General features: G+C 36.2%; 3 protein-coding genes and 1 pseudogene across 4 annotated transcripts; 2 read left to right on the forward strand and 2 right to left on the reverse strand.

Moving 5' to 3' along the window:
• The first annotated feature begins 2,008 nt into the window (after positions 1 to 2,008).
• Positions 2,009 to 3,674, forward strand: LOC122289713. Its single transcript, XM_043096930.1, has 3 exons — positions 2,009 to 2,477; positions 2,610 to 2,668; positions 2,859 to 3,674. The coding sequence occupies exon 3, from the start codon at positions 2,865 to 2,867 to the stop codon at positions 3,444 to 3,446; it is 582 nt and encodes a 193-aa protein (XP_042952864.1). The 5' UTR covers positions 2,009 to 2,477; positions 2,610 to 2,668; positions 2,859 to 2,864; the 3' UTR covers positions 3,447 to 3,674.
• A 3,921-nt stretch (positions 3,675 to 7,595) lies between these two features.
• Positions 7,596 to 9,832, reverse strand: LOC122289203 (3-ketoacyl-CoA synthase 2-like). 2 transcript variants are annotated; one of them, XM_043096182.1, is made up of 3 exons: positions 9,692 to 9,827; positions 9,019 to 9,518; positions 7,596 to 8,601 (listed from the first exon to the last, which is right to left on the reverse strand). In XM_043096182.1, the coding sequence occupies exons 2-3, from the start codon at positions 9,493 to 9,495 to the stop codon at positions 7,822 to 7,824; spliced, it is 1,257 nt and encodes a 418-aa protein (XP_042952116.1). In that variant the 5' UTR covers positions 9,496 to 9,518; positions 9,692 to 9,827; the 3' UTR covers positions 7,596 to 7,821. The 2 variants fall into 2 exon arrangements, with proteins under 2 accessions (XP_042952116.1, XP_042952115.1); XM_043096181.1 differs by having other exon boundaries at positions 9,019 to 9,832.
• Positions 9,833 to 13,373: 3,541 nt separating this feature from the next.
• On the forward strand, positions 13,374 to 16,180 carry LOC122288885. The gene is made up of 2 exons (XM_043095704.1): positions 13,374 to 15,793; positions 15,982 to 16,180. Exons 1-2 carry the CDS (start codon positions 13,727 to 13,729, stop codon positions 16,024 to 16,026), a joined length of 2,112 nt encoding a protein of 703 aa, XP_042951638.1. The 5' UTR covers positions 13,374 to 13,726; the 3' UTR covers positions 16,027 to 16,180.
• Positions 16,181 to 20,498: 4,318 nt separating this feature from the next.
• LOC122288886 lies at positions 20,499 to 22,893 on the reverse strand (annotated as a pseudogene).
• Positions 22,894 to 24,482: the final 1,589 nt, after the last annotated feature.

Raw genomic sequence — 24,482 nt, forward strand, 5'->3', positions numbered from 1 at the left:
AGCTAAAAAATACTGTGGAAAAAAGTTGTTCTTGAAGCCCACTAAACGAATGGAAATAATGCTTAGCATTTGTCGTGTAAAGCGTATCAGTGCTTTAGAAAGTCAGACACAACATAATATCATATCAAGAACCTACTGTAGAGTACAGACTTTAGAGCAGTGCACACTCAAGGATCCATGAACCTCCAGTGACATGAATCTATCCTATCCCATCAATTGTCATTGAAAGGAAATAGGTTCTCTTTCCTAGAAAATTCATAAAGATGTAATTTTTTTTAATAATTACTGCAATCATGAAAGAGCTGTGTTTCTACTCTCTATCAATAATCATCACTGAAGTAGGGAATTATAGCAGTTTCCCGGAAAGTAAGGCCAGTTGTACGCAGTTTTGTTTTATTTGTGATGCTATAAAGAAGCATACAAACATATCAATATATGCTCCACATAAATTTGCGGTGGGCTTATTTTCAATGATTTTTATACTGTATTTATATCTTATTGAAAAATATGGTATGGTGCTACACCCACTGAAGGTATAGCTCAAGAAGGACATTTGACATTTTTTATTTTATTTTTATACAATTTTTTATAATTTTAAATATTTTCTAAAAAATCATAATATCATTAACAAATAATTGCTTAATCACTAAATAATTTTTTTATTTTTTTTTAAGTGTGAGCAGCATCGTGCATGCTTCTTTCGCTTTGCGAGTATGTTTGGTTCTGTTTCCAATCAAATTCCGAGTCAAAAAGCTAAAAGATTACAACGGCTATCATGAGTTCAGACTCACGGCTAGCGAATGGAAGTGAGGCCCAGCCTGTGTTGTGCGTAAGCATACGCGTGCAGAAGTGTCGGTCAAACAGTACGTAGGCCAATACCCTGAGGCCCCATTGCATGCTCTTACAGCCGCCTTCTAATCAAAGTGCTGCGCATTCAAGGATTCGATTTCAGGTTCAGTAGAATGAATCTTCGAATTATATATTGATTATTAAGAACGTAATGCTTATTTTGTTCTGTTTTTTTTTTAGGCACAGAAAATCCAAGCACATTGAATTGCCGAAAGATTGGTTAATTTGTCTTGTCAGGGCGTGCCAGCGTTAGTTTCTTTGTTTTTATCTTAGAATTTGACATGAACTTTGATGTCCCAATACGATGAATGACGGCTTCTTAATTGCTGCATGTGCGTCACATTGATGGACTTGCACTTGCTTGGGAGCCTGGGCCTACGAAAATTTGCAACAACTCCAATTCCCTTTCAACCAGCAGCTGTCTTAACCCGAATCAGATAGCAACTCGTTGACAATTGGTCCCGATTGATCTGATTAGTTTTCTTATTTAATAATTAAGAAAGTAATTTTTAATAATATTATATTTTTTTAAAAAGTAAAATTGAAAGAAAGAAAAAAATTTACTCTTGTCGGACACATCTCGTGCCACACCGGCTCTTTTGTCGTTGCCAAAGCAAAGCGTACCTAGAGCCCACAAACCTTTGTCCTCCCATGTTCAAGAGTTTCAAAGATTCTTTCTTGATCTTTTCTCTGATCTTCTGTTTCTTTTTTTTTTTATTAAATGCTTTTGCATGCAAATATGCAAGAAGTATCCTTTTCAGTTTCCACAATCTGGGTGCACTGCATTCTTCCTTTCTTTGCCGCTTTCATCACGTCCTTTCCTGACAGTAACTTATAATCTATGTGCTGTAAATACTAGGAAGGTGGGCGTGGCATCAGTCAAACTTGGTACGATTTACCCTAATCATGATTTTCTTTAACAATCATGTGACATGTCACCTTGAGATTGCCTTATAGATTACATGTTTTACAACAAAAACTCGCGCAGAATGCTGATCATATTTCCTAAAATTGCAGACGGGGATTAGGTGAAAAAAACATTAAAATCTAAGAATCAAGTGCCAAGGGATCAAAACGTGTTGTAACTCGAGGTTTTTTGCTATATTATTTTACTAAATGAACCACGTTTGCAAGTGATTATAAAAAGGGATTACGGCTGATCAAAACTCCCATCTATTTCCATTCTCAAATTTACAAAAGCATCCTCTACTTTAAAGTCACTCCAGCTAGCCTTTCATGATATCTCTCGCCCCATTTTTCTATAGGAATTGTTTGTTTGCTTTTTACCTTTTTCTGATTTGATGAGAAAGATAAAGGTCTCCTTCCTTCATCATCCCGGGATGGGACTGGGAGGATCCCTATAGATCTCCCCAGTCAGATTTATAAGGAAAGCCAGTTCAACTTGGATCTTTGTTAAGTTATTACTGCTATTTCAACATTTCCAAAAGTTAGGTTTATACAAGGGAACCAAAAGAAATACATGAAGACCCATGATCACAATATAATATATTGGAGATATCTACAAAAAGTCAGTTATTTTTTTTCTTACCCCCCCACCCACATCAAGCCCTGACTCGTTTGGCTCTCCATAAAACCCACATTATTAAGGCCACCTCAAACATTTCGAGGTAAGAATAATATCCATGGAAGGAACATCTCAGAAAAAGAGGAGATGGATTAATATAGAAGAAACAGAGAAAGAAGAAAACAGACCAACTAAACTTTCCTCCTTCAGCTAACTTTTCTTACACATGTTGCAGATATCCCTTCAGAATCTGGGCAAAAGTTGCGACTTCGAAAGGTCCCAATCAAGGGCAAGGTCGATTCTTGTTTTCCTCCATGCACTACCTTCTCCCCATCATGAATTGGCTTACCCATTAGAGCAATCTTTGAATATGATCTGTCTCTTTCAATTTGTAATTCTTCTTGGTGGAAATGGAGGAGACCCATATGTAATAAGAAGCAACTTAGAGAAGATGTTATTTTGATTTCATTCTTGGTTTTTGTAGGCAATCATGGAGAACAGACACGGATTATTCAGGCAGACCAGTGGTTACTGGAGGTCCTTGAGAGACGGAGACTTTGAGGAAGGAGATGTCTGGGCCATTCTCAGAGATACAACAGATTCTACTCCCATGGTTGCCAAATCAAATGAAATTTCTGTTTCAGTACATAGACCAGTTCCATCTGCTACAAGAATGATACCAAGAGCTACAGGCAGCAGTAGCAGTAGCAATAACTCCTCTCATGAAGCCAAACTTGTTCAGCAATCAGCGCCAGTTAACGTTCCCGACTGGTCACAGATGTCCAGGAGAAAGTCAAAGAAGGCCGCCAAGAATGATTCATGGCATGATTATGAAGATGATGATGATGATGATGATGAAGAAGCTTCGAAAGATGCCGAAGACAGCGATGAAGATGATAACGACAATGAGCACATTTGCAAGTTACCTCCACATGAATTAATAGCTAGGAGGCTTGCAAAAAGTCATATTTCCTCTTTCTCTGTTTTTGAAGGTGTTGGGAGAACCCTCAAAGGGAGAGATCTCAGCAAAGTGAGGAACGCTGTGTTAACAAAAACCGGCTTCCTTGAATGATTGTGAAGATCGAGAGGGTGATTTCCATGATCTCGATTCCTCGTTCTATATATTATTATCATCAGTTTGTGATTGTTGCTTAGTCTGTAAAGATTGTTTTGAGATTTATGGGTCTTGCTTTAGCTTTGATAAGCTTGTTTGTATTATAATTATTAAGGGCCACTTGAGGGACCATAAAATGTACAAAAAGAAGTACAAAACTCAGCCAAGAGAAACTGCTTTCAGGTATGTGTTATGACAGCTTAAGTGACCAATTAATACTAATTCCACAACTTGATTGTCGCTTGGACTTGCCCCACCGGAGTGGCAAGTGAGAGATCAGGACCATAACGCATTGATTATAGCAGGTTTCAACTGACCATTGTCTCGTTCTAATTCTGTACATTCATAAATTCATCATATTTTTTTGAAGGGGCCGAAGAGACAGATTAGTAGGACAAAAAGCAATCAAGTGGCTAATCAGGGCAAGTTCTCGAAAAATCACATTCACTGTCAACAGTCTTTCACTCACCTTTGGACAGAATGATCGAACGCTAAGTTTGTCATGTCAGAGTCACATGTCATTTCCTGTTCCATATGTTGTTATAACTTCTCTCCTCAATAGACAATATCACGACCCCTAAGAGACGGTCCCGTTTGAATGTGATTTGAAATAGAATTGAGTTATTTATAAATTACAGTGACGTGGGATGATAATGTGTTTAAATGTATTTAAATATTAAGATAAATTTAAATATATTTTTAAAAATTAAAAAATGTTACGGATGTAGTGTATAAAAATGTATTGAATTTAAAAAATTTATGGATCTTATTTATAAAAAAATTTTGAGTTGAGATGAATTTAATAATTTAAAAATTAAATATTTAAATATTAGATCCACCTTTAAATTAAATTGATTTTAGTTCAATCCAAATTTCAAACTCGATCTAAAATAAATAAAATGATAGTACTACAAGCTTTTATACAGTCTTTATAAATGAGTAATAAAATTATTTATAAAATTATAATCATTTAAAAATATATATTTAATTTAAAATATTAAAAAAAAATTGTACTTATGTCATTATCCCATCAATAAAATTAGAAATTGCCTCAACTTTGCCCACCACCTGTATTAACCCAATTCCTTTTCTTCCAAAACCCAAACAACAGTACTATCCCTGGCCTTCCTAATATCTTCCCGGGCGCAACCCACCTTGATTCTTGCACGGATTCTCAGTCCATCCAATTTTTATATAAGGGTTATGCTATGTAGCCTCCTACACTACAACACACTACACATGTCTTGATTTTTTAAAATTTTACTCCTATTAAATTAATTGAGTTCTTCTACTTACCACGTCAAGAAAAAAATAATAATAATTATATAGTGTAAGAATGATAAGTGGAATTGTTCTTTATATAAGTCCTCCCTATCTGATAAAGCGCATTCCAACTTCAATGCCTTGTGAGCCCCTTCCTCGATCATCACTTGCAAAATTCAAGGTTCAAATTGCCCTTCTAACTTGCCTATCTGACTCTCATGGGACTGGGATTGGACCTATCCATTATAGGAAGTGCTTGCGAATGAACCAAGGCATATACATGTAGTGCACGATTCGACTCACAAAAAATTATATTCATCATCCTGTGTCATTATACACCACACATGATTTTTTCTTTTTCTCTTACCAAATGTATGATGTATGGATATAAGAACTCAATCAGTATAAAAGGAAAATAAAATAAAATAATTAAATATAAATAAAATAAATATGGTGTGTGGTATATGGAATGATCATGAGTAGCAAATCTCATTTACCGCACCACTTGAGAGTATCGGTTAGAAGGACAAATCCAGAGACTAGCTCATGTTAACGTAGTTGTTGATGTCTGTTTTAATTATAAACCACGGTAATATACCATACCATGAGTAATTAATTAAGCACATTATTCACGCAAACCCCTTTATGTCTTCTTTCTAGAATCATGGCTCTCATCTTTGTTTGGACACTAAAGATATTCTCATATATTTTCAAAATTTTTTATAATTTTATTTTTAAATATCACTTAAATATAAAATACTTTTTAATTTCAAATTTTTAACTTTTTAATCTAATCATTATCCAAACACAAAATTCAATGCAAAATTTTCAAATTTTTAAACAAAACACAAAAAAAGAAAAATATTACAATTGTTTTAAATTTTAAAACAAAAATAAAATTAAAAAGTCATATTTAAATAATTTTTTAATTTTATAACATTTGTATTCAACTGTTCATCTCTTATTTTTTAAAATTTAATAAAATATATTAATTCAGACCATTTTATTATTATTTATAGACTTGAGAGATATTCTAAATCCAAACTTACCCAACGAAGGACGGCCAACAAAAATTGAAGGGGAATTACACGTGGCTTTTTGCCTTTCTAATTTGCATGAAGAGAAGTAGTGGACCATGGTTGGGCTGCAGGCATGGAAGTCAGCCCCATCTCTCAATATACTGTTTCAAAAGCTAGCTTTGGGCTTTCAGGTATGTGGGATATCAAACAATAGAGAAAACCTTAGGACCGGTCGGGCTGTAAATGAGATAAAAACAGCCAGCCAATAAAAACCCAACACGTAAGCCTTCCACCGAGACCTCCGTAGACCTACATTACATGTGAAAATTATTTGGGGCATTTGAAATCAGAAACACGAAACGGAGCAGGAGCTTTATGTGGCTGATGAGTTGGTTTACGCTCTCGGTATCGGTCGGATCACTCGGCAGAGTGGTGGGAGGGGTTGTGGTGGAGATGGTGATGGCGGAGGAGACTGAGAAGCTGTCTTCGGACCGGCATATGCTTTCACGGCGGAATGCAGCTGTGGCGAGGCGCTTGCCGGTCTGGAGGAGAGCCATGGCGTCCTCCATCAGCCTTAAATAGCAACAAGCTTGCCCCAGAACCAAGTACCTACATCAATGGCGTAGAGAGAGGAACTGAGTTAACGTGAACGAGTTTGCACTTGGTGAAACGACCGACTGAATCGCAACGAGATTTTGAAAATTGCAAAACTTCCTCTGATAAATTTGTCTTTTCTTCTACTTTAAATAGAAGAGTTGATTTTCTTTATGCCAAACGAGGCTGGTAAATTAAAGTGAATATTAATGGGTGACGAACGACGAGTTTCATGATGGCAGACGATTTCTCCCACTCGTCTTCTACACTTTCGGGGCCATGCTGAGCTGCGGACGGTGCTGAGAAGCATCGGTCCGTCGGCGTCGTGCTGAGATGGGGCCTTCGGGAGAAGGGCTATGCGAGAAGGGAGGGCGTCCGGGAAAAGGGCTATGCGAGATGGGGCGTCCGGGAGAAGGCTGAAACAGACGAAAATAAGCTGATGAATTGATGATTCCCTGTGGTTGACCCCATTTGTCTAACACTGCTTTTTCCTACGTGGCACTACGTGAATGGAGGGCTGTTTTTATCTCATTTACAGCCCGACCGGCGTGAAGCGTCTCTCCAAACAATACTAGAAGTAATTAGAGCCCAATGGGCTATGGCGAAGAGCATGCGTATTTGGAAAAGGTCAAAAGACGAAGGGCCCGTTTGATGCCAAGATAAAGTATCTCATCTAGGCTGTACGGCAGAAACACTGTCTATTCAAAAAGTTTTATTACATACAAGCAAAGTCACGTATTAATCTGAGTACCAATATTGATTTATTCATACTTAAAATTTAAATTAACATTGTTTTAAATCAAATCTACTTTTTTACCAATCACATTAAATTAATACACAGATTAATACACAATTGTGCTTGCAACTAGATTTTTCCTTTATTGTTTGTATTTCATCTTTTGAGTTTTGAAAAAGTGAAATAAATAGTATAAAAATATTAAAAAAAAAACCTTAAATAAACAGTGTTAAATTGACATAAACAATATACGAAAAGTTTAACATAGTAAATAAACAGTACAAAATAGTAAGCCCATAGTTGCTATCCAAATAGCGGGACCTACTCCTTTATCAAATCTGAAAAAGTAAAAACTATCTCATCTCATCTCACTATTCAAATATAATTTTTTTTACAAACCATCTCCATATATCATCTTAACTAAAAAATCTTATTATTATTTAAAATATCTTATATAAATTGCGTAATCAAATGAGGTTTAAAAAATGAGAGAGATGACAAAATCAAATACGCTAATTATTAGAAGAGTCGTGGCCTTTACTCTTTATAATATACAGAGAATTTAGGTGAGAGCCCCTAAGACTATGGACATTTATTTGGGAAGTTTTAGGCATTCTGAAATTTGGAACATTAATCATTTTCATCCTATTACAAAAAGTCGTCACTTTATAATTACTTAACATGACATGATACTTTGAAAGGTAAAGATTTAACTACTAACTTATATAGGTGCAACTTCAGGAACATGAACAGGGAACTCATCAATCTCATCCATCCAAGGGTTGTTCTTCTCCTTTGTGGGATCAATAGTTCGCAATGCACGCCACACAGCGCTGTTGCACTTAAATCCTGATCCGAATGCAATCTGCCATGCTCGATCGCCTTTCTTGATCCTCCCCTTAGCCTCACAATAAGCAAGTTCGTACCACAAAGAACTACTAGAAGTGTTCCCAAATCTATACAGAGTCATCCTCGAGGGCTCCATGTTCCATTGACTGAGCTTCAGGCTCCTCTCTAGCTCATCGAGCACAGCTTTCCCTCCTGCATGTATGCAAAAGTGCTCAAAAGCCAACTTGAAATCTGGAACATATTGTTTTGTGTTCACCTTAAAAATATTTCTTCCAACTACATTTGCCAAAAACCGGAGTTTTTCGGACATGGGAAGGACCAAGTGCCCCAAATCTGTAATGTTGGCTTTAAGGGCATCACCGGCGACAGACACTAGGTCTTTGGAGAGGACAATGCCAACTTTTTTGGTGTCGTCTTCTGTTTGGAAAATACAGTTGTAAGAATTATGGTTGGAACCCTTGTGTGTACGCAAAGTGTGAAGGAGTTGGTACTTTGAGCGGCAACGATCGGATGAGCGACTTGACAAGAGTACAGCAGCAGCACCCATACGGAAGAGACAGTTTGTAATGAGCATTGAGCGGTTATTGCCACCATACCAATTTAGAGTCATGCTTTCCATGCTCACCACAAGCGCATACGACTCGTTCCGCACCTGTGCATGTTACACGATACATACAGAGAAACCTTAAATTACATACATATAAGGGTTAAAAACATCTAGTTAATTGAATTTTATCAACAAATTAAGCCCATTGCCATGAACTTTCAATCAATGAAATAACCAAATAAATTAGATTTCCACAAAATGAAACGGATTATTTCGTATATCTTATGAAAAGAGGGTGTTAGAAATATAACACAAATAATTAAATCTAATCCATCTAATACATTAACTTCGAGTGGTGATTTTATATGTAGTTATCTTATTTCATAAAAATAAGTATGAGAAAACAGAGATTTTGACAAAATTAAGAATCCTTTTACAAATGAGTTTAATTTTGATCATTTTTCAAGAAATCATGTTCACTTGATCAGGGTTTTGGCATGCATATATATATTTTTTACAAACCTGTAACAAGCGTTTGGCAAGATCCACAGCAACTAGTCCAGCACTGCAACCCATCCCACCAAGATTATAACTCGAAATGCTCCCTCGAAGCCTGTACCGATTAATAACCATGGCTGCCAATGACGGAGTTGGATTGAAGACGCTGCAATTCACTACAAGAATCCCTATATCCTTACAATTCACCCCAGTTTTCACCAACAACTCGTCGATCGCTCCAAACATCACCATCTCTGCCTCATTTCTTGCCGCCTCCACATTCTTGTTCATTGGCACTTCCAACAGTGATTTCGATGCATATGTCTTCTCCCCATACCCTGACCTCTCCAGAATCTTCTTTTGAAATGCTAAACTTTCTTCCGAGAAACTCCCAGTAAGCTCAGAACTTTTCATAAAAGTTTCACTACTGCACATCAGTGTTGGCTCGGGCTTGTAACAAGCAAAATCCAACAAGTAAACTTCATGTGTTGGACGCCTCATCAAGTAAATGGTTGCAAGGATACCTGTAATTAGGATGGTCCATGCATGAACTACTAATACCAAATTAAGCTCAAGGTTGTTGACGAAATGGACATAATATCGGACAGACAGATGAGTCAAAGCTATGGTGAGAGCCACAAGGATGAGATATACAGCGACGTTAGAGATCAAATAGTGATAACCAAGCTTCAAGTACCTATATTCAGTTGAATTTGATTCGTTTTCTAGGTCTTGCAGCATCCTCGGGTACGCCATTTTTGAACGAGAACTCACACCTTTTGAACTTTTGTAGACAAAGATAAGAAGGGACGCTACTGATGACTTAACTGGGGCAGAAATCGACGTACCTTGTATTAATATTCCTAGCAGCTTTTTGAATTCTTGCACGGGAATAATTCTATCATAAGCCATGCATCTATACCACATACTAGACGTCGGTAAATGTAAGTGAGATGAAACGGTTATACGGAATCAAAATAAAAAAAAAAGTTATAAAAATAATTTTTTTTATATAAATTTTATATTAATTTATTTTTTTCAAAACGATTACACATCGTTTACACGAATATAACTGTAAATATTATTTTTCTACCACATATTTCTCATAAATTTTAAAATTTAAATATTATAAATCAAATTAAATCGTATATAGTGTCGAGATTTTAGAAATAATATAATTATACTGTAACTATTTTCCTTCCTTATTTATTATTATTATTATTATTGTACCAAAAATTAATGAACTAGTCAATGATACCCATGCAGAGGCCTTAAGGAAACACAATATTGCACTACTCGTACAATTTTATAATATTTTAAATCTTTTTTATAATTTGAAGAGAAACACGTATTCCATTATATTAAATGTTGGGATTTACCTTGCTCATAAAAAATATTTAATTAATATAATCATGTGACCCATTTGAGGAAAGAAAAACGTCTACCTTTTTAGTTAAAATAATTTCTGCAGAGCGTTATTTTATTTTCACCCATTCCTAGTCAACATATATAGTTTCTATTTGACAAAAATTTCATTTGGTAGTCAATGTATAAAATACATTTTCTATTTTATTGACATAGTAAAACTTGATTTGTTAATTGAGAACTTTAAAATTAAAATTCTTTACAAACTTGATTTATAATTATTGAATAATGATTAGATGAAAAAATTAAATATTTAAAATTAAATAATATTTATATTTAAATAATATTTAAAAAAATATAAGATGAAATGAAATCAATGTTTTTAACAAGCCCTTAAGTCTTGACATAAGGCTTATGCACTTCCAGATATAAAAAGATGTGTAAAAAATAAAAAAAATGAACCAGTAAACTGGACCGGATCAATAAGTTTGGTCTAGTATTAAATTTGGTTAAGTATGATATGTGTTTTATTTTTTTTAAAAATATGTAAAAATTGATCGGATTCTATTTTTCTTTTTTTAAAATCGGTTCATATATATATTAATTTTTTATATTATATATAATTTATATATATATAAAATAGTTTTGTATTTTATGATAAATTATTAATTAATATAATATTATATTTTAAAATCTTATATTATTATAATTTATTGTATTAATAATTATATTAATATTATATCATAATATATTATAATATTCTATAATATATTATTATATATTATAATATACTGTATAATATAATATATTAAAATCAAAAAATTAAATCGAAGGATACCAAAATCGATAAAATCGGAAAAATCAATTTGAGAGAATAACAGTACGTAATCTATTCGTATCGATTCCCTCTTAAATTTTATTGAAAACCGGGCCAAACTGAAGCTGTTACGATCATAGGCAGAAGAACTCGTTTAACGCCTACTAGCTAGCTCCTCCTGCATATCATCAATTTCACCATCTCCTCCATACAGAGAATCAAAAAATTAGATCGAAGGAGACCAAAATCGATAAAATCGGAAAAATCAATTTAAGAGAATAAGCAGTACGTAATCTATTCTGATTCGTATCGACTCCCTCTTAAATTTTATTGAAAACCGGGCCAAACTGAAGCTGTTGCGATCGTAGGCAGAAGAACTCGTTTAACGCCTACTAGCTAGCTCCTCCTGCATATCATCAATTTCACCATCTCCTACATACAGGGTATCTATTTTCTCTGTCCCTGGACTGTCAGCCAAGCCATGTGATGAATGCAGACAACTTTCACATCTCCAACACCTTTTGATGAATGCGGACAATTTTCACATCTCCATAACACCTTTAATACACTTTCTTTCAAGGTCCACCCAAACATGTACGAGTAGCTTAATTTAAGGGAAATTTCGTGCAGCAAAACCAATGTTGCCCAGCATGCAGTACTCGGAATACAAACAAACCATTTCCGGCCCTCCGGGCACTAAAATAAATGCATGCAGATCGAGAACCATAAATTAGTTCTGAACTAAAATCAGTAACTAAAATTAGTTCTAGCTATCTCATGATCTGTCGATCGAAATCGTCCATTGCTGATTACCCATTAAGTAGTCCTGTTGAAATGGCGATGCGTTTGCAGCACTCGTTCCGAGTTCTGATCTGATCTGTCGACAGCAATAAATCCCCTTCTTTGAAAATGCAATACGTTGCACTCCTTCCGAAAAGTCTTCATTGTATGCGGTTATATTATTAATAAAGCCACGGCCAGTTTTTGCTCAGATGGTGTTGTTGAGAAGTAATAAATTATGGGACGTTCGGTTTACAGGTGTCATAGTACGTTTGGTTTATGTTCGGGTAGTTGCACGTACGTGTTCAGTAACATCAATCAGACCGGCTCGTACGTGCGAAAACAGGCTAGCCCTGTCGTTATGTACAGTATTTACATTATATACACGTCTTCACATTATATATATATTTTTAAATTTTTTATAAAATTCTTCTACTCAGTATTTATATACTAAAAGTTGAATTAAAAAATTTTAAAAATATATATATAACGTGTGGTGTAGGCTTATATTTAAAATTTTTCTTTTTATCTAAAAGTATACGTACGTAGGTGGCGTGCATGAGGATAATATAAAAGCAGTTGTTCCAGACATTCCAAATTAGCTATGTTTGACCATTCAATGACTCGCATATATTATTAGCTTTTCTTAGCTTCCATATATTATCCTTCTAGTTCTTGAAGATAATAAATAGTATTTTGATATGGAAAATGTTATGATGCCCTCTCTTTATGTCTCTTTAAAGTGACCGCTGGTCACAAATTTTTTTTTAATATTTTTTTATTTAATAATTAGAGAAGTAATTTTAAATATATTGATATTTTTTATATTTTTTAAAATTATTTAAATATATTAAAAAATCTGAAAAAAAAATAAATAAATAAAAAAATTGTTCAGCCAAAAGGAGCGGTGCACTCTGGGCGGCAGAGTAGCACCGTCTTTTTGATATATATACATATAGAATAATTATACTGATAATCATTCTTACCTATACCGTACAGTTCATATACTAAGCATGAATTCTTTTTTTTTTTTTTCTAAATAAGTATAAAATATGTAATATTGTATGAATAATGAATAGAAAAATTTAATTAATTTAAAAAAAACATTAATTAATTATGCATGGACGAACGTAAATAGAGTACTAAAAGGCTGGCCTCATTTAATTGCACAGATTATGGATGAGATTAGATGAGAAATATGTAAATAATAATGAGATAATTTGTGAATAATAGTGAAGTAATTTAATTTAAGATATTTTATAGAATTTTAAAAAATGAGATGAAAAATGTTGAATAAAATATGATAAAGTTAAAATATTTTTATTTTTAAATTAGAAAAAAATGAATTATCTTTTTTTGTTTTATTTAAAAGTTTAAAAAAGCTGTAATGATTAGATAATAATTATATAAAAAATGTTAGGCCACGTCGTTCGGAAAGGGGCCATAAGCCAAATCCCAAATACTTGGGATAAGTGGGGACGTGAAGAACCGTAGTCCATGCATGCATGCCGTACGTGAAAAGCAGAAATGGACTGGGTCTGGATAGGCAAGAGTTTTACGTGCGAATGGGTTTACGGCAGTTACGCATTTTACGTCATCTTTATTTCCGAAAGTGTTGTTCTGTTTCGAGCTCTGTTTTATGCTGTTTCGAGCTCTGTTTTACGTGTGTTTACGTGTTTGAGTTTCAGTTAGTTAGCCGCTAGTTTTTTTCCTTCATTTTTGGCATGAATGTAAATGGCTTTGCTTATTTAAAGCAGCCCAGAAATTGTTATGGTCAATCAGAAAATTTCATTCAATTATTGCGGTTTATTTCTCACCCGAAGAGAGAGTTATTTTACGTTAACATTATCTCAATTGTTGGGACCTATCATTGGCCTCAGAGCCAGGTTGAATTTTATTATGGGAACCAATAAGGAGCGTATCGAGCAGCTGGAAGCAGGACTTGATGGAGTGCAAGAGGGGTTACACAGGATGGAGCTCGGCATGGCTGACCGGCTTCGTCATGTGGAAGAAACTCTCAACCGTCTCTCCGATGTCTTGCTTGCAAACCAGGAGAATCTCATCCCTGGACACCATCACCGGGAAGGCAACGAGGGAGGACGACTGGTTGTATCATCTAAAACAGCAAAACTTGAATTTCCTCGATTTTCAGGAGATGATCCGACGGAATGGTTCAACCGTGTGAACCAATTTTTCGAATTCCAGAATACTCCCGAAGCCCAAAGAGTTTCTTTGGCCTCCTACCATTTGGAAGGGGAGGCCAACCAATGGTGGCAGTGGATACGTAGGACGTTCCAGGAAGATGGGCGCGTGCTGTCATGGATGAATTTTGAGGATGAACTCTGGGCTCGCTTCGGGCCTTCGGATTGCGAGGATTTCGACGAAGCACTTTCACGGGTTAGACAGGTTGGTTCCTTGCGTGAATATCAGAAGGAATTTGAACGCTTGGGCAATCGAGTTAGAGGCTGGACGCAAAGAGCTCTTGTAGGAACTTTTATGGGTGGCTTAAAGACGGAGATCTCGGATGGTATACGGATGTTTAAGCCCCAGACATTAAGAGAAGCAATCAGTTTAGCACGAATGAAGGATGATCAATTGGCTAGACAAAGGAGGTTTGTAAGACCTGCACCACCAACGCGAGCTTCCTTAGCTCTTCCCCCTACTACTCGAGCAACACCACCAACCCCTGCCGTTCCCGTGAGACGTCTTAGTTGGGAAGAAATGCAGCGGAGAAGGGCCCAAAATTTATGCTTTAATTGTAATGACCGTTTTACTGCAGGACACAAGTGTCAGGGTCCACGAATACTCATGTTGGAGAGCTGCGTGGATAACGGCAACCTGTTATGCGATGAAGTCACCGAAGAACAACCAGTTGAAGAGAATTTCGAAGGGCCTCCTGAACCAGAAATTACGCTGCATGCACTTACGGGATGGACAGCTCCCAAAACCATGCGAATCACAGCCAAAATCTGCGCCCACGACGTGGTCATATTAATCGACAGCGGGTCGACTCACAATTTCATTAGTGAGCGTATGGCCAATCTGCTGCGTCTACCCATAGTCCCTACGGAAACGTTCACGGTTCGAGTTGCTAATGGAGAAAATCTCAAATGTCAAGGGAGGTTTGAGGAGGTACAAATCAATTTACACGGCACCATTTTTTCATTAACTTTGTATTCCTTACCTCTCTCAGGGATAGACGTGGTATTGGGAATTCAATGGCTTGAAACTCTTGGTTCTGTGGTGTGTGATTGGAAGAAATTAACCATGGAATTCACGTGGAAAAACCAGACCAAAAAATTGGTGGGCATAGACGGACAAAATATCCAAGCGGCATCAATCGAAGAGATAACTAAGGGAATTCGTCCCAGCCATGCTCTGTTTGCCGTGTGCCTACAGGTTGCCCAAACGGAACTTCCACAAAATATTCATCCAAGCTTGCGTGAGTTATTGCAGGAATTTTCAGATTTGTTCATTGAGCCTTCAAGCTTACCACCAACACGAGAGGTTGACCACGGGATTGCCCTCAAGGAAGGAACCGAACCGGTTAACGTTCGGCCTTACAGATATGCGCACTATCAAAAGAACGAGATCGAGAAGCAGGTTCAAGATATGCTGCAATCCGGACTTGTGCGACCCAGCACTAGTCCCTTCTCGTCGCCTGTATTGCTAGTAAAAAAGAAAGATGGAAACTGGAGATTTTGTACAGATTATCGCGCGCTCAATGCCGCAACCATTAAAGATCGATTTCCGATTCCCACAGTGGACGACATGTTGGATGAACTCTACGGGGCTTCTTATTTTACCAAGCTTGATCTTCGGGCAGGATACCATCAGGTACGAGTTAAACCAAGTGATATTCATAAAACTGCTTTTCGAACGCATAATGGACATTACGAATACTTGGTTATGCCCTTCGGCTTATGTAACGCACCCTCCACATTTCAAGCCATCATGAACTCCATCTTTCGACATCATCTTCGAAAATTCATATTAGTTTTCTTTGATGATATTTTGATCTATAGTCCGGACTGGGATCAACATTTAGTGCATGTGAGGCAGACTTTTGAAATACTGCGGCAACACAGATTTTTTGTTAAAACTAGCAAATGTGCATTCGGGCAGCAAGAATTGGAGTACTTGGGGCACATCATCACCAACCAAGGCGTGAAGGTGGATGAACAAAAAATTTCTGCTATGATAGCTTGGCCTCAACCTACTAACATTTCGGAACTACGTGGGTTTTTAGGCTTGACAGGTTATTACCGAAAGTTCGTCAAAGACTATGGCATTATAGCGCGGCCTCTCACCAACCTTCTCAAAAAAGGCCAGTTCGGATGGAATGAAGAAGCTGAGAAGGCTTTCCTTGCTCTCAAACAGGCCATGACGACCACACCGATATTAGCTATGCCAAACTTCAACGATGTTTTCACTATCGAAACAGATGCGTCCGGAGAAGGAATTGGAGCGGTCCTATCACAACAAGGCAAACCAGTGGCATACATGAGTCGAGCCCTCGGAATGACAAAAAAATCGTGGTCGACGTACGCTAAGGAGATGTTGGCTATCGTCGAAGCCATACGTACCTGGCGGCCTTATCTTCTCGGCCACAAATTCTATATTCAGACCGATCAGCGCAGCCTCAAATATTTTCTAGAGCAACGAATCGCAACACCGGAGCAACAAAAATGGGTTGCTAAACTCCTGGGCTACGACTACGAAATTAAATACAGACCGGGCCGTGAGAACTCCGCAGCAGATGCTCTCTCCCGAAAACAGGGCAGCCCCATTCTTCATGGAATTTCCTTTCCGCAAGTTAGCTTATGGGAAGAAATAAAAAAGGCTGCAGAAGAAGACCAATACATTCAGTCAAAGGGCCATGCGGCCACTGAGCAACCGGGAGGATCATATATGTGGCGTCAAGGACTGCTACTATACAAAGGAAGGGTCATTGTGCCGAACGATGTGATCTTAAGGGCAAAGCTGTTACACGAAGTGCATGACACCAAGGTAGGGGGTCATTCGGGCGTCCTACGAACATTCAACAAGCTGAGACAACAGTTTTATTGGCCTGGGATGTATAACTCAGTGCAAGACTATATCAAAGGGTGCGAAGTATGCCAAAAAATAAAAGCCGAAACATTGGCTCCAGCTGGGCTTCTTCAACCGCTGCCAATCCCATGCCTAGTGTGGGATGATATCACCTTAGACTTTATCGAGGGCCTCCCAACGTCGCAAGGAAAGGACACTATCATGGTGGTTGTCGACAGACTTAGTAAGTCCGCTCATTTCCTTACTTTAAGTCACCCTTTTACAGCAAAAACGGTAGCTAAAAAATTTGTTGAAGGCATCGTCAAACTTCACGGTATGCCCAGATCAATTGTTAGTGATCGGGACCCAATCTTCATCAGTAACTTCTGGAAGGAATTTTTTAAGCTATCGGGCACCAAATTGCAGCTCAGCTCCGCTTACCACCCCCAGACGGATGGCCAGTCGGAAGTCGTCAATCGCTGCGTTGAACAATACCTCCGATGTTTTGTTCATCAGTGGCCACGGAAATGGAGTGGCTATTTACCTTGGGCGGAATACTGGTATAATACGACATACCATATTTCAACGGGGATGACTCCTTTCCAGGCGTTGTATGGGAGATTGCCACCTTCCATTCCGACGTATAAAGATGGGCTCTCACCGGTACATGAAGTTGACCGGCAACTCATAAACCGGGATGAACTGCTTCGGCAACTGAAGGCCAATTTAGAACGATCAGTAAACCGAATGAAGCAAATGGCGGATAAAAAGCGCAGGGATATTTCGTTCGATATCGGCGAAAAGGTATTGTTGAAGTTACACCCATACCGCCAGCAAACAGTCTTCAAAAGGGTCCATCAGAAACTCGCCAGCCGTTTTTATGGTCCCTATCAGATCCTGGAGAAGATCGGGCCAGTTGCATACAAATTACAATTACCAGACGGGGCTCGCGTTCACCCAGTATTTCACGTGTCACTACTCAAACAGTACCTAGAGGATGGGAGGAACGTGGAAAAGCCACAGACTGAGTTACCACCATTCACCGATGAAGGGGTGGTCTTATTAGAGCCACACACGATTTTAGACTACCGCTGGGTCAAGCAAGGACCTCATCTGGTTGAAGAATGCTTAGTGCAATGGAAGCACCTTCCAGCCGAAGAAGCAACATGGGAGCAAATAAAAACATTACGGGAGATGTTTCCAAATTTGGACCTTGAGGACAAGGATCCACTTGATGGGGGAGGTATTGTTAGGCCACGTCGTTCGGAAAGGGGCCATAAGCCAAATCCCAAATACTTGGGATAAGTGGGGACGTGAAGAACCGTAGTCCATGCATGCATGCCGTACGTGAAAAGCAGAAATGGACTGGGTCTGGATAGGCGAGAGTTTTACGTGCGAATGGGTTTACGGCAGTTACGCATTTTACGTCATCTTTATTTCCGAAAGTGTTGTTCTGTTTCGAGCTCTGTTTTACGTGTGTTTACGTGTTTGAGTTTCAGTTAGTTAGCCGCTAGTTTTTTTCCTTCATTTTTGGCATGAATGTAAATGGCTTTGCTTATTTAAAGCAGCCCAGAAATTGTTATGGTCAATCAGAAAATTTCATTCAATTATTGCGGTTTATTTCTCACCCGAAGAGAGAGTTATTTTACGTTAACATTATCTCAATTGTTGGGACCTATCAAAAAAGTTAAAAATTATTTGTGTTTGAATAGTGTGTAAAATTTTAAACGTTGAGATGAGATGAAGTGAAACTATTTAAAACCAAATGGAACTTAAGATTGCTATCATAGAACACGCGAGTGTCACGTGAAAAAAATGAGTACATAGAAGGTCCGTATGAAAAATTAATTTGACTTCTATTTTTTAAAAGAAGTGTGATATTTGTACAATTAATTATAACTGTATCTAATATTACTCACTATATTATAATTGTAAAGATGATATTTAATATTGGTAAGTTAGAAAAAATAATATTATTTATTATTATTATTATTATTATTATATACGAAAAGAAGAAAAAGATTATTTATATATCAATTATTAGGCTGGTTCACTCAAAGTAAGATGATTCCGACTCTGTACTTATGTTTTCAAATCGAGTTTTGTTTTATATAAATATAGTTATGTATTAATCTTTATATTAATATTAATTTATTTATATTTAAAATTTAAATTAATATTATTTTTAATAAAATTATTTTGTAATCAATCCCATTATATTAATATATAAATTAATATATAATTATAATTATAACTATATTTTTCAAGTCATGTTTGCTCTTAAATGTGTCCGCTACAGAATCTCGTCACGTGGGCTAACTTGTTCCGAAAGCAACATCTGCAGGCGAGAAGAAAATTTTGTAGTGCTAGCTCGTAAGGCCCGATCGACCATGTATACGTGCATGCGTGGAACATTCGATCTCAAAGATCTTATTTCGGTGCAATTAATGGGTTACATATCGATCACCCTACCCCTAGTGGAGGGAGGCCCGGAGGGGCGCTTGCAGTGCATGGTATGTACGACTGAAGTAAAACAGTATTAAATAATAAAAAACTGACAATAAACAGTATAAAATTGATAAACAGTAATTAAACAGTATAAAATTGTAAATAAACAATATAAAACTGATATAATTAGTATGTAAATAGTGAATAAACAGTAAGTAAACAATGTGAAATCTGGTACTCTCCAAACTGTCAACTTTTTTTAAAAGAAAATTATTTCATTTCATTTTATTATCTAAATATATATATTTTATTTTTACAAATTTTTTTCATTTCATTTTAATTAAAAAGTCTCATTATTATTTAAAATATCACATTTCATCTAAGTTGTATAATTAAATGAGACCTTAGGCTATATTTGAATCTCCAGATGAGTTGAGTTGTAAATAATAATACTATTTTATAGATTCTATTGAGATAAATTTAATTTTTTTAAGTTGAGACGTGTATAATTTTTTAAATTAAAATGTACAAAATAAATTGATGAGTTTAAACTTTTTATATAAAGTTAAAAAAATAATAAATCTTATCAATAATCACTACAAGAAAAATTGACATTTTAATTGTAAATACTCTTTTCGTTGTTATAAATTGATCTTAAAAGTCCATTTTTCTTATAGTAAATTTATTTAAATTTGATTCATCAACCAAAGCACAACCTTAATATCATAAAGCAACGCACTTAATTATAAAATGAGGATTCACGTACGTACTACGTATATACATGATTTCAATCATCATCTTTGGTAGTGTAGTCCTTTGGACCTGTCTATTTGAAGCACCGGGTCATGTATATATAGTTGGATTATTAAAGAGTATTTGCTAGAGTGCCGACTCTTAAGGCAAAATTTACTTATATGATTTTTTTTATTCATATTTTTTTAATATATTTAAATATTTTTAAAAAATATAAACCAATATCAATATATTAATAGTCACTTTCTTAATATGTAAATAAAAAAAAATTAAATGCATAAACGGTACTCAAAATAAGATCAGAATAAAATGAAGGGATAAAATAGGATTATTCATTAATAAATAAAAAGCAGTAATATTATGATCAATTATGATTATGATTGAACTATTAATTGTGGTACTCCTAAGGCACCATTACACTGGCCTGCATTTATTTGAATAATTCGATAGATAAAGACATGAGTACGTTTTCATGAGATCGAGGGGGAACAAACAGTACCAACAATTAACACATACGACATATACGTAGATCGATATATTAATATTGTTCCATGTAAGTCCTAGGAAGTGGTCTCGTTCAGAATTAATGCGTGCATGCCGGCACCCTTTAAGGCACATGAACAGGAAATTCATCAATCTCTTCCATCCAAGGATTGTTCTTTTCCTTTGTGGGATCAATGGTGCGCAAAGCTCGCCACACAGCACTGTTACACTTGAATCCTGATCCAAATGCAATTTGCCAAGCCCGATCTCCTTTCTTGATCCTCCCTTTAGCCTCACAATAAGCCAGTTCATACCACAAAGAGCTGCTAGAGGTGTTCCCAAATCTATAAAGAGTCATCCTTGAGGGCTCCATATGCCACTCAGTCAATCCAAGGTTCTTCTCTAACTCATCTAGCACGGCCCTCCCACCAGCGTGTATGCAAAAATGCTCAAAAGCCAACTTAAAGTCAGGAACATAATGCTTTATTCTCATTTTGAACACCTTTTTCGCAATAAAGTTTGTCAAAAATAGGATTTGTTCAGACATGGGAAGGACCAAAGGCCCCAAAGTTACGATGTTGGCTTTAAGGGCTTCACCAGCCACCGTCAAAAGGTCTTTGGAGAGTACGATGCCAAGTCTTTTCTCTATGTCTTCTTTTTGAAAGACACAGTTGTAACTTTTATCATCTGCACCTTTGTGTGTTCGTAAAGTGTGAACGAGCTGGTACTTTGAACGATGACGATCAGATAATGAGTTTGATAAGAGGATCGATCGCAGCTGCACCCAAACGGAAGAGGCAATTTGTGATGAGCATCGAACGGTTATTACCACCGTACCAGTTGAGAGTCATGCTTTCCATGCTCACTACAAGCGCATACGAGTTGGGCTGTACCTGTAACACAGATATCAAAAAGCTGGTTGGTTTGATAACGATCATGCATGCAGCAAATTAAGGAGTGTAACTCCTGTATACAAGAAAAAAAATAAAATAAAATTCACTGAAGAAAATACTGTACGTCGTCTTTTCTCGGTGAGTTTGATCACTTTTTTTCTTAAGTTGATTGTTCTAGGCATGAATAATGAAGATATAAAAAAGGTATCCCAACCTGTAACAAGCGTTTGGCCAGGTCTATGGAAATGAGGCCAGCACTGCAGCCCATTCCACCAAGGTTGTAGCTCAGAATGTTCCCTCTGAGCTTGTACCGGTTCACAACCATGGCTGACAACGACGGCGTTGGATTGAAGACGCTGCAATTCACAACAAGAATCCCTATATCCTTACAATTCACCCCAGTTTTCGCCAACAATTCGTCGATCGCTCCAAACATCACCATCTCTGCCTCATCTCTTGCTTCCTCCACACTCTTTTTCATTGGGACTTCCAACAGTGATTTCGATACATATGTCTTCTCGCCGTACCCTGACCTCTCCAGGATTTTCTTTTGAAACGCTAAACTTTCGTCCGAGAAACTCCCAGTAAGCTCAGACCTTTTCATGAAAGTTTCTTCGCTGCACATTAGCGATGGGTCGGGCTTGAAACATGCAAAATCCATCAAGTAAACTGGTCTAGGACGACGTGCAAAGTAAAGGGATGCAAGGAAAACGGTAAGCGCGGTGCATATTGTAACTGAGATGATATTGAGCTTAAGGTGGCTGAACAAATGGAGGAAGTCTTCGCTGGAAAGATGAGCCCAAGCTATAGTGATCAGTGGCAAAAGACAAAGATACATGGCGTTGGAGATCAAGTAGTGGTAACCAATCTTCACATATTTAAGTTTAACTGAATTAGATTCAGTCCCTAGACCGATTTGTTTCTTCTCAAATCCCATTGTTGCCTTTGATCTTTTCACTTAAAATTTTCTTTTCCCTTGATATATATACTAGTGTCCTAAATTTTGAAAAATTCTAGATCACTTTATTCTCGGGAAAAAAACAAAAACAAAAACAAAAATCCAACGCTAGCTAGTGTTACGAGCTTTATATATATATATATATATATATATATATAAACGCTAGCTAGTGTTACGAGCTATATATATTATATATATAGAAGGTTTGATCTAGTTGAAAATGACAACGAAAAGAAGAAAGCAAATAAGAAAAAAATATGGCAAAAGAAGTTGGGAGGAAGTTAACAGTGAAAGAGTGGTGGATTGAAAAACGTACTACTTAAGATCGATGGAAGTATAGCAGTGTTGGGGGCAGTCTGGAATATGATCTCAAGAGGCTTTTATAATGGTTTAAAGAGTGGATGTTACGTCACCATTGACGCAGGCCGTAGCTAGGAGAGTCGTGAGTATATATGATGAGAATGATCTCCATATCTACTATTAGAGTGGTGCCAAACTTTGACAGCTGCATGGGCGTCTCATCATTAAATATTTTATATTTTATTTTTAAAAATTTTTAAATATCTTTAAATATTTTTAAAAATAAAAAAATATATATATAGCAATAATTTAAAAGACAATTTCTTAAACGTTAAATAAAAAAAATTAAATATATAAATAGTCAAAATAAGCCAGTAACATTTTGGGGTGTGTTAGTAAATACTCTTCCATATGTAACCCAGATGAAGGTGAAGCATTGGCAGCTTTCATTGGTATATTATCATTGAAGGGGACTCATATGTGGTTACTTCAGCACTTAATAGCTCCCAACCAATCTCAGATTGGACCATTAGAAGCAAGATAAGAGACTCCAGAATAATGTTCAACAACTTTAATAAATAAGAGGCTATCAAAATATACCGAATTTAAAATTGGTGCGCACATACTTTGGTGTAATGGGCATCTTTAAACAATTTTTTAGCGATATATCAGTACTCATCAAACTTTCAGATGGCATGTTGGAATTTTACTGTAGAAAGGACCCACCCCAAGCTTATTCTTATCTTCTGCAATATTAGCTTATTCCTCCTATCTTGTAATTTCTGCACTTTATTTTATGGTCCTGGTACGAACTTTGTCTTTCTCACTATTAATGAAGGTTTCATAGTTTGGAAGAGAAAAAAAAAAACCGGTGGCGTTTTCCTTGTTATTAAGTCCATGCGCTCTCTCCTTTATGGCATTCCATTGATTCATCAGAATCACATGCATGCGTTGTCGGCTAGGTTATCGCTAATTAATACAAGCATTCATGGCCGGGGTGGGCCGGTGGTTAGAGCGATCAGACGTGCATGCATGAAAAATGGGGAAATAAAACTAATCGTTTTACTCCTTTTGAGTTTTGTCACGCAAAGAAGCATTAATTAATTCACTGTTGGAGCTCCCATAAATTTGAATGGTATATAACTTGCTCGGTTTGGATTGTGAGTCTCTCAACTCATTTATCTTATTATTATAATTTTTATATAAAATATAATAAATAATTTAATTTTTTTAAATTTAAAAATAATAATAATATTAAAAATTAATATTTTAATAATATTTTATTTAACTTTAAACTATCATATCAACTCACTATAAATATATTCATATGGATGTGTCCATTCAATAGTTCTGCTCCCAGTCTCTAACTAATGGATTTCACAAAAAAAAACCTATAAACTGATGTGACTTAATGTGATACGTTAAATTATAAAGTTATTTTTATTGTAAAATAGATCTAATGAATCCCATAAATTTAGATTAGTTTGTAAATTTACTTTTATACGTCTAATCTTTTTTTGTGTCCATAGAAGTTTTTCTCAACAAAACTTATCTTGTTTCAAGATTTGTCCAACCAGATGCATGGTTGTCAACAAATCAAGCATGGTCATTATATATATATATATATATATATATATATAAATCCTAGTCCTGCGGTCAC

This window comes from Carya illinoinensis, chromosome 12 (genome assembly GCF_018687715.1).
Source record: "Carya illinoinensis cultivar Pawnee chromosome 12, C.illinoinensisPawnee_v1, whole genome shotgun sequence".
Lineage (NCBI taxonomy): Eukaryota > Viridiplantae > Streptophyta > Magnoliopsida > Fagales > Juglandaceae > Carya > Carya illinoinensis.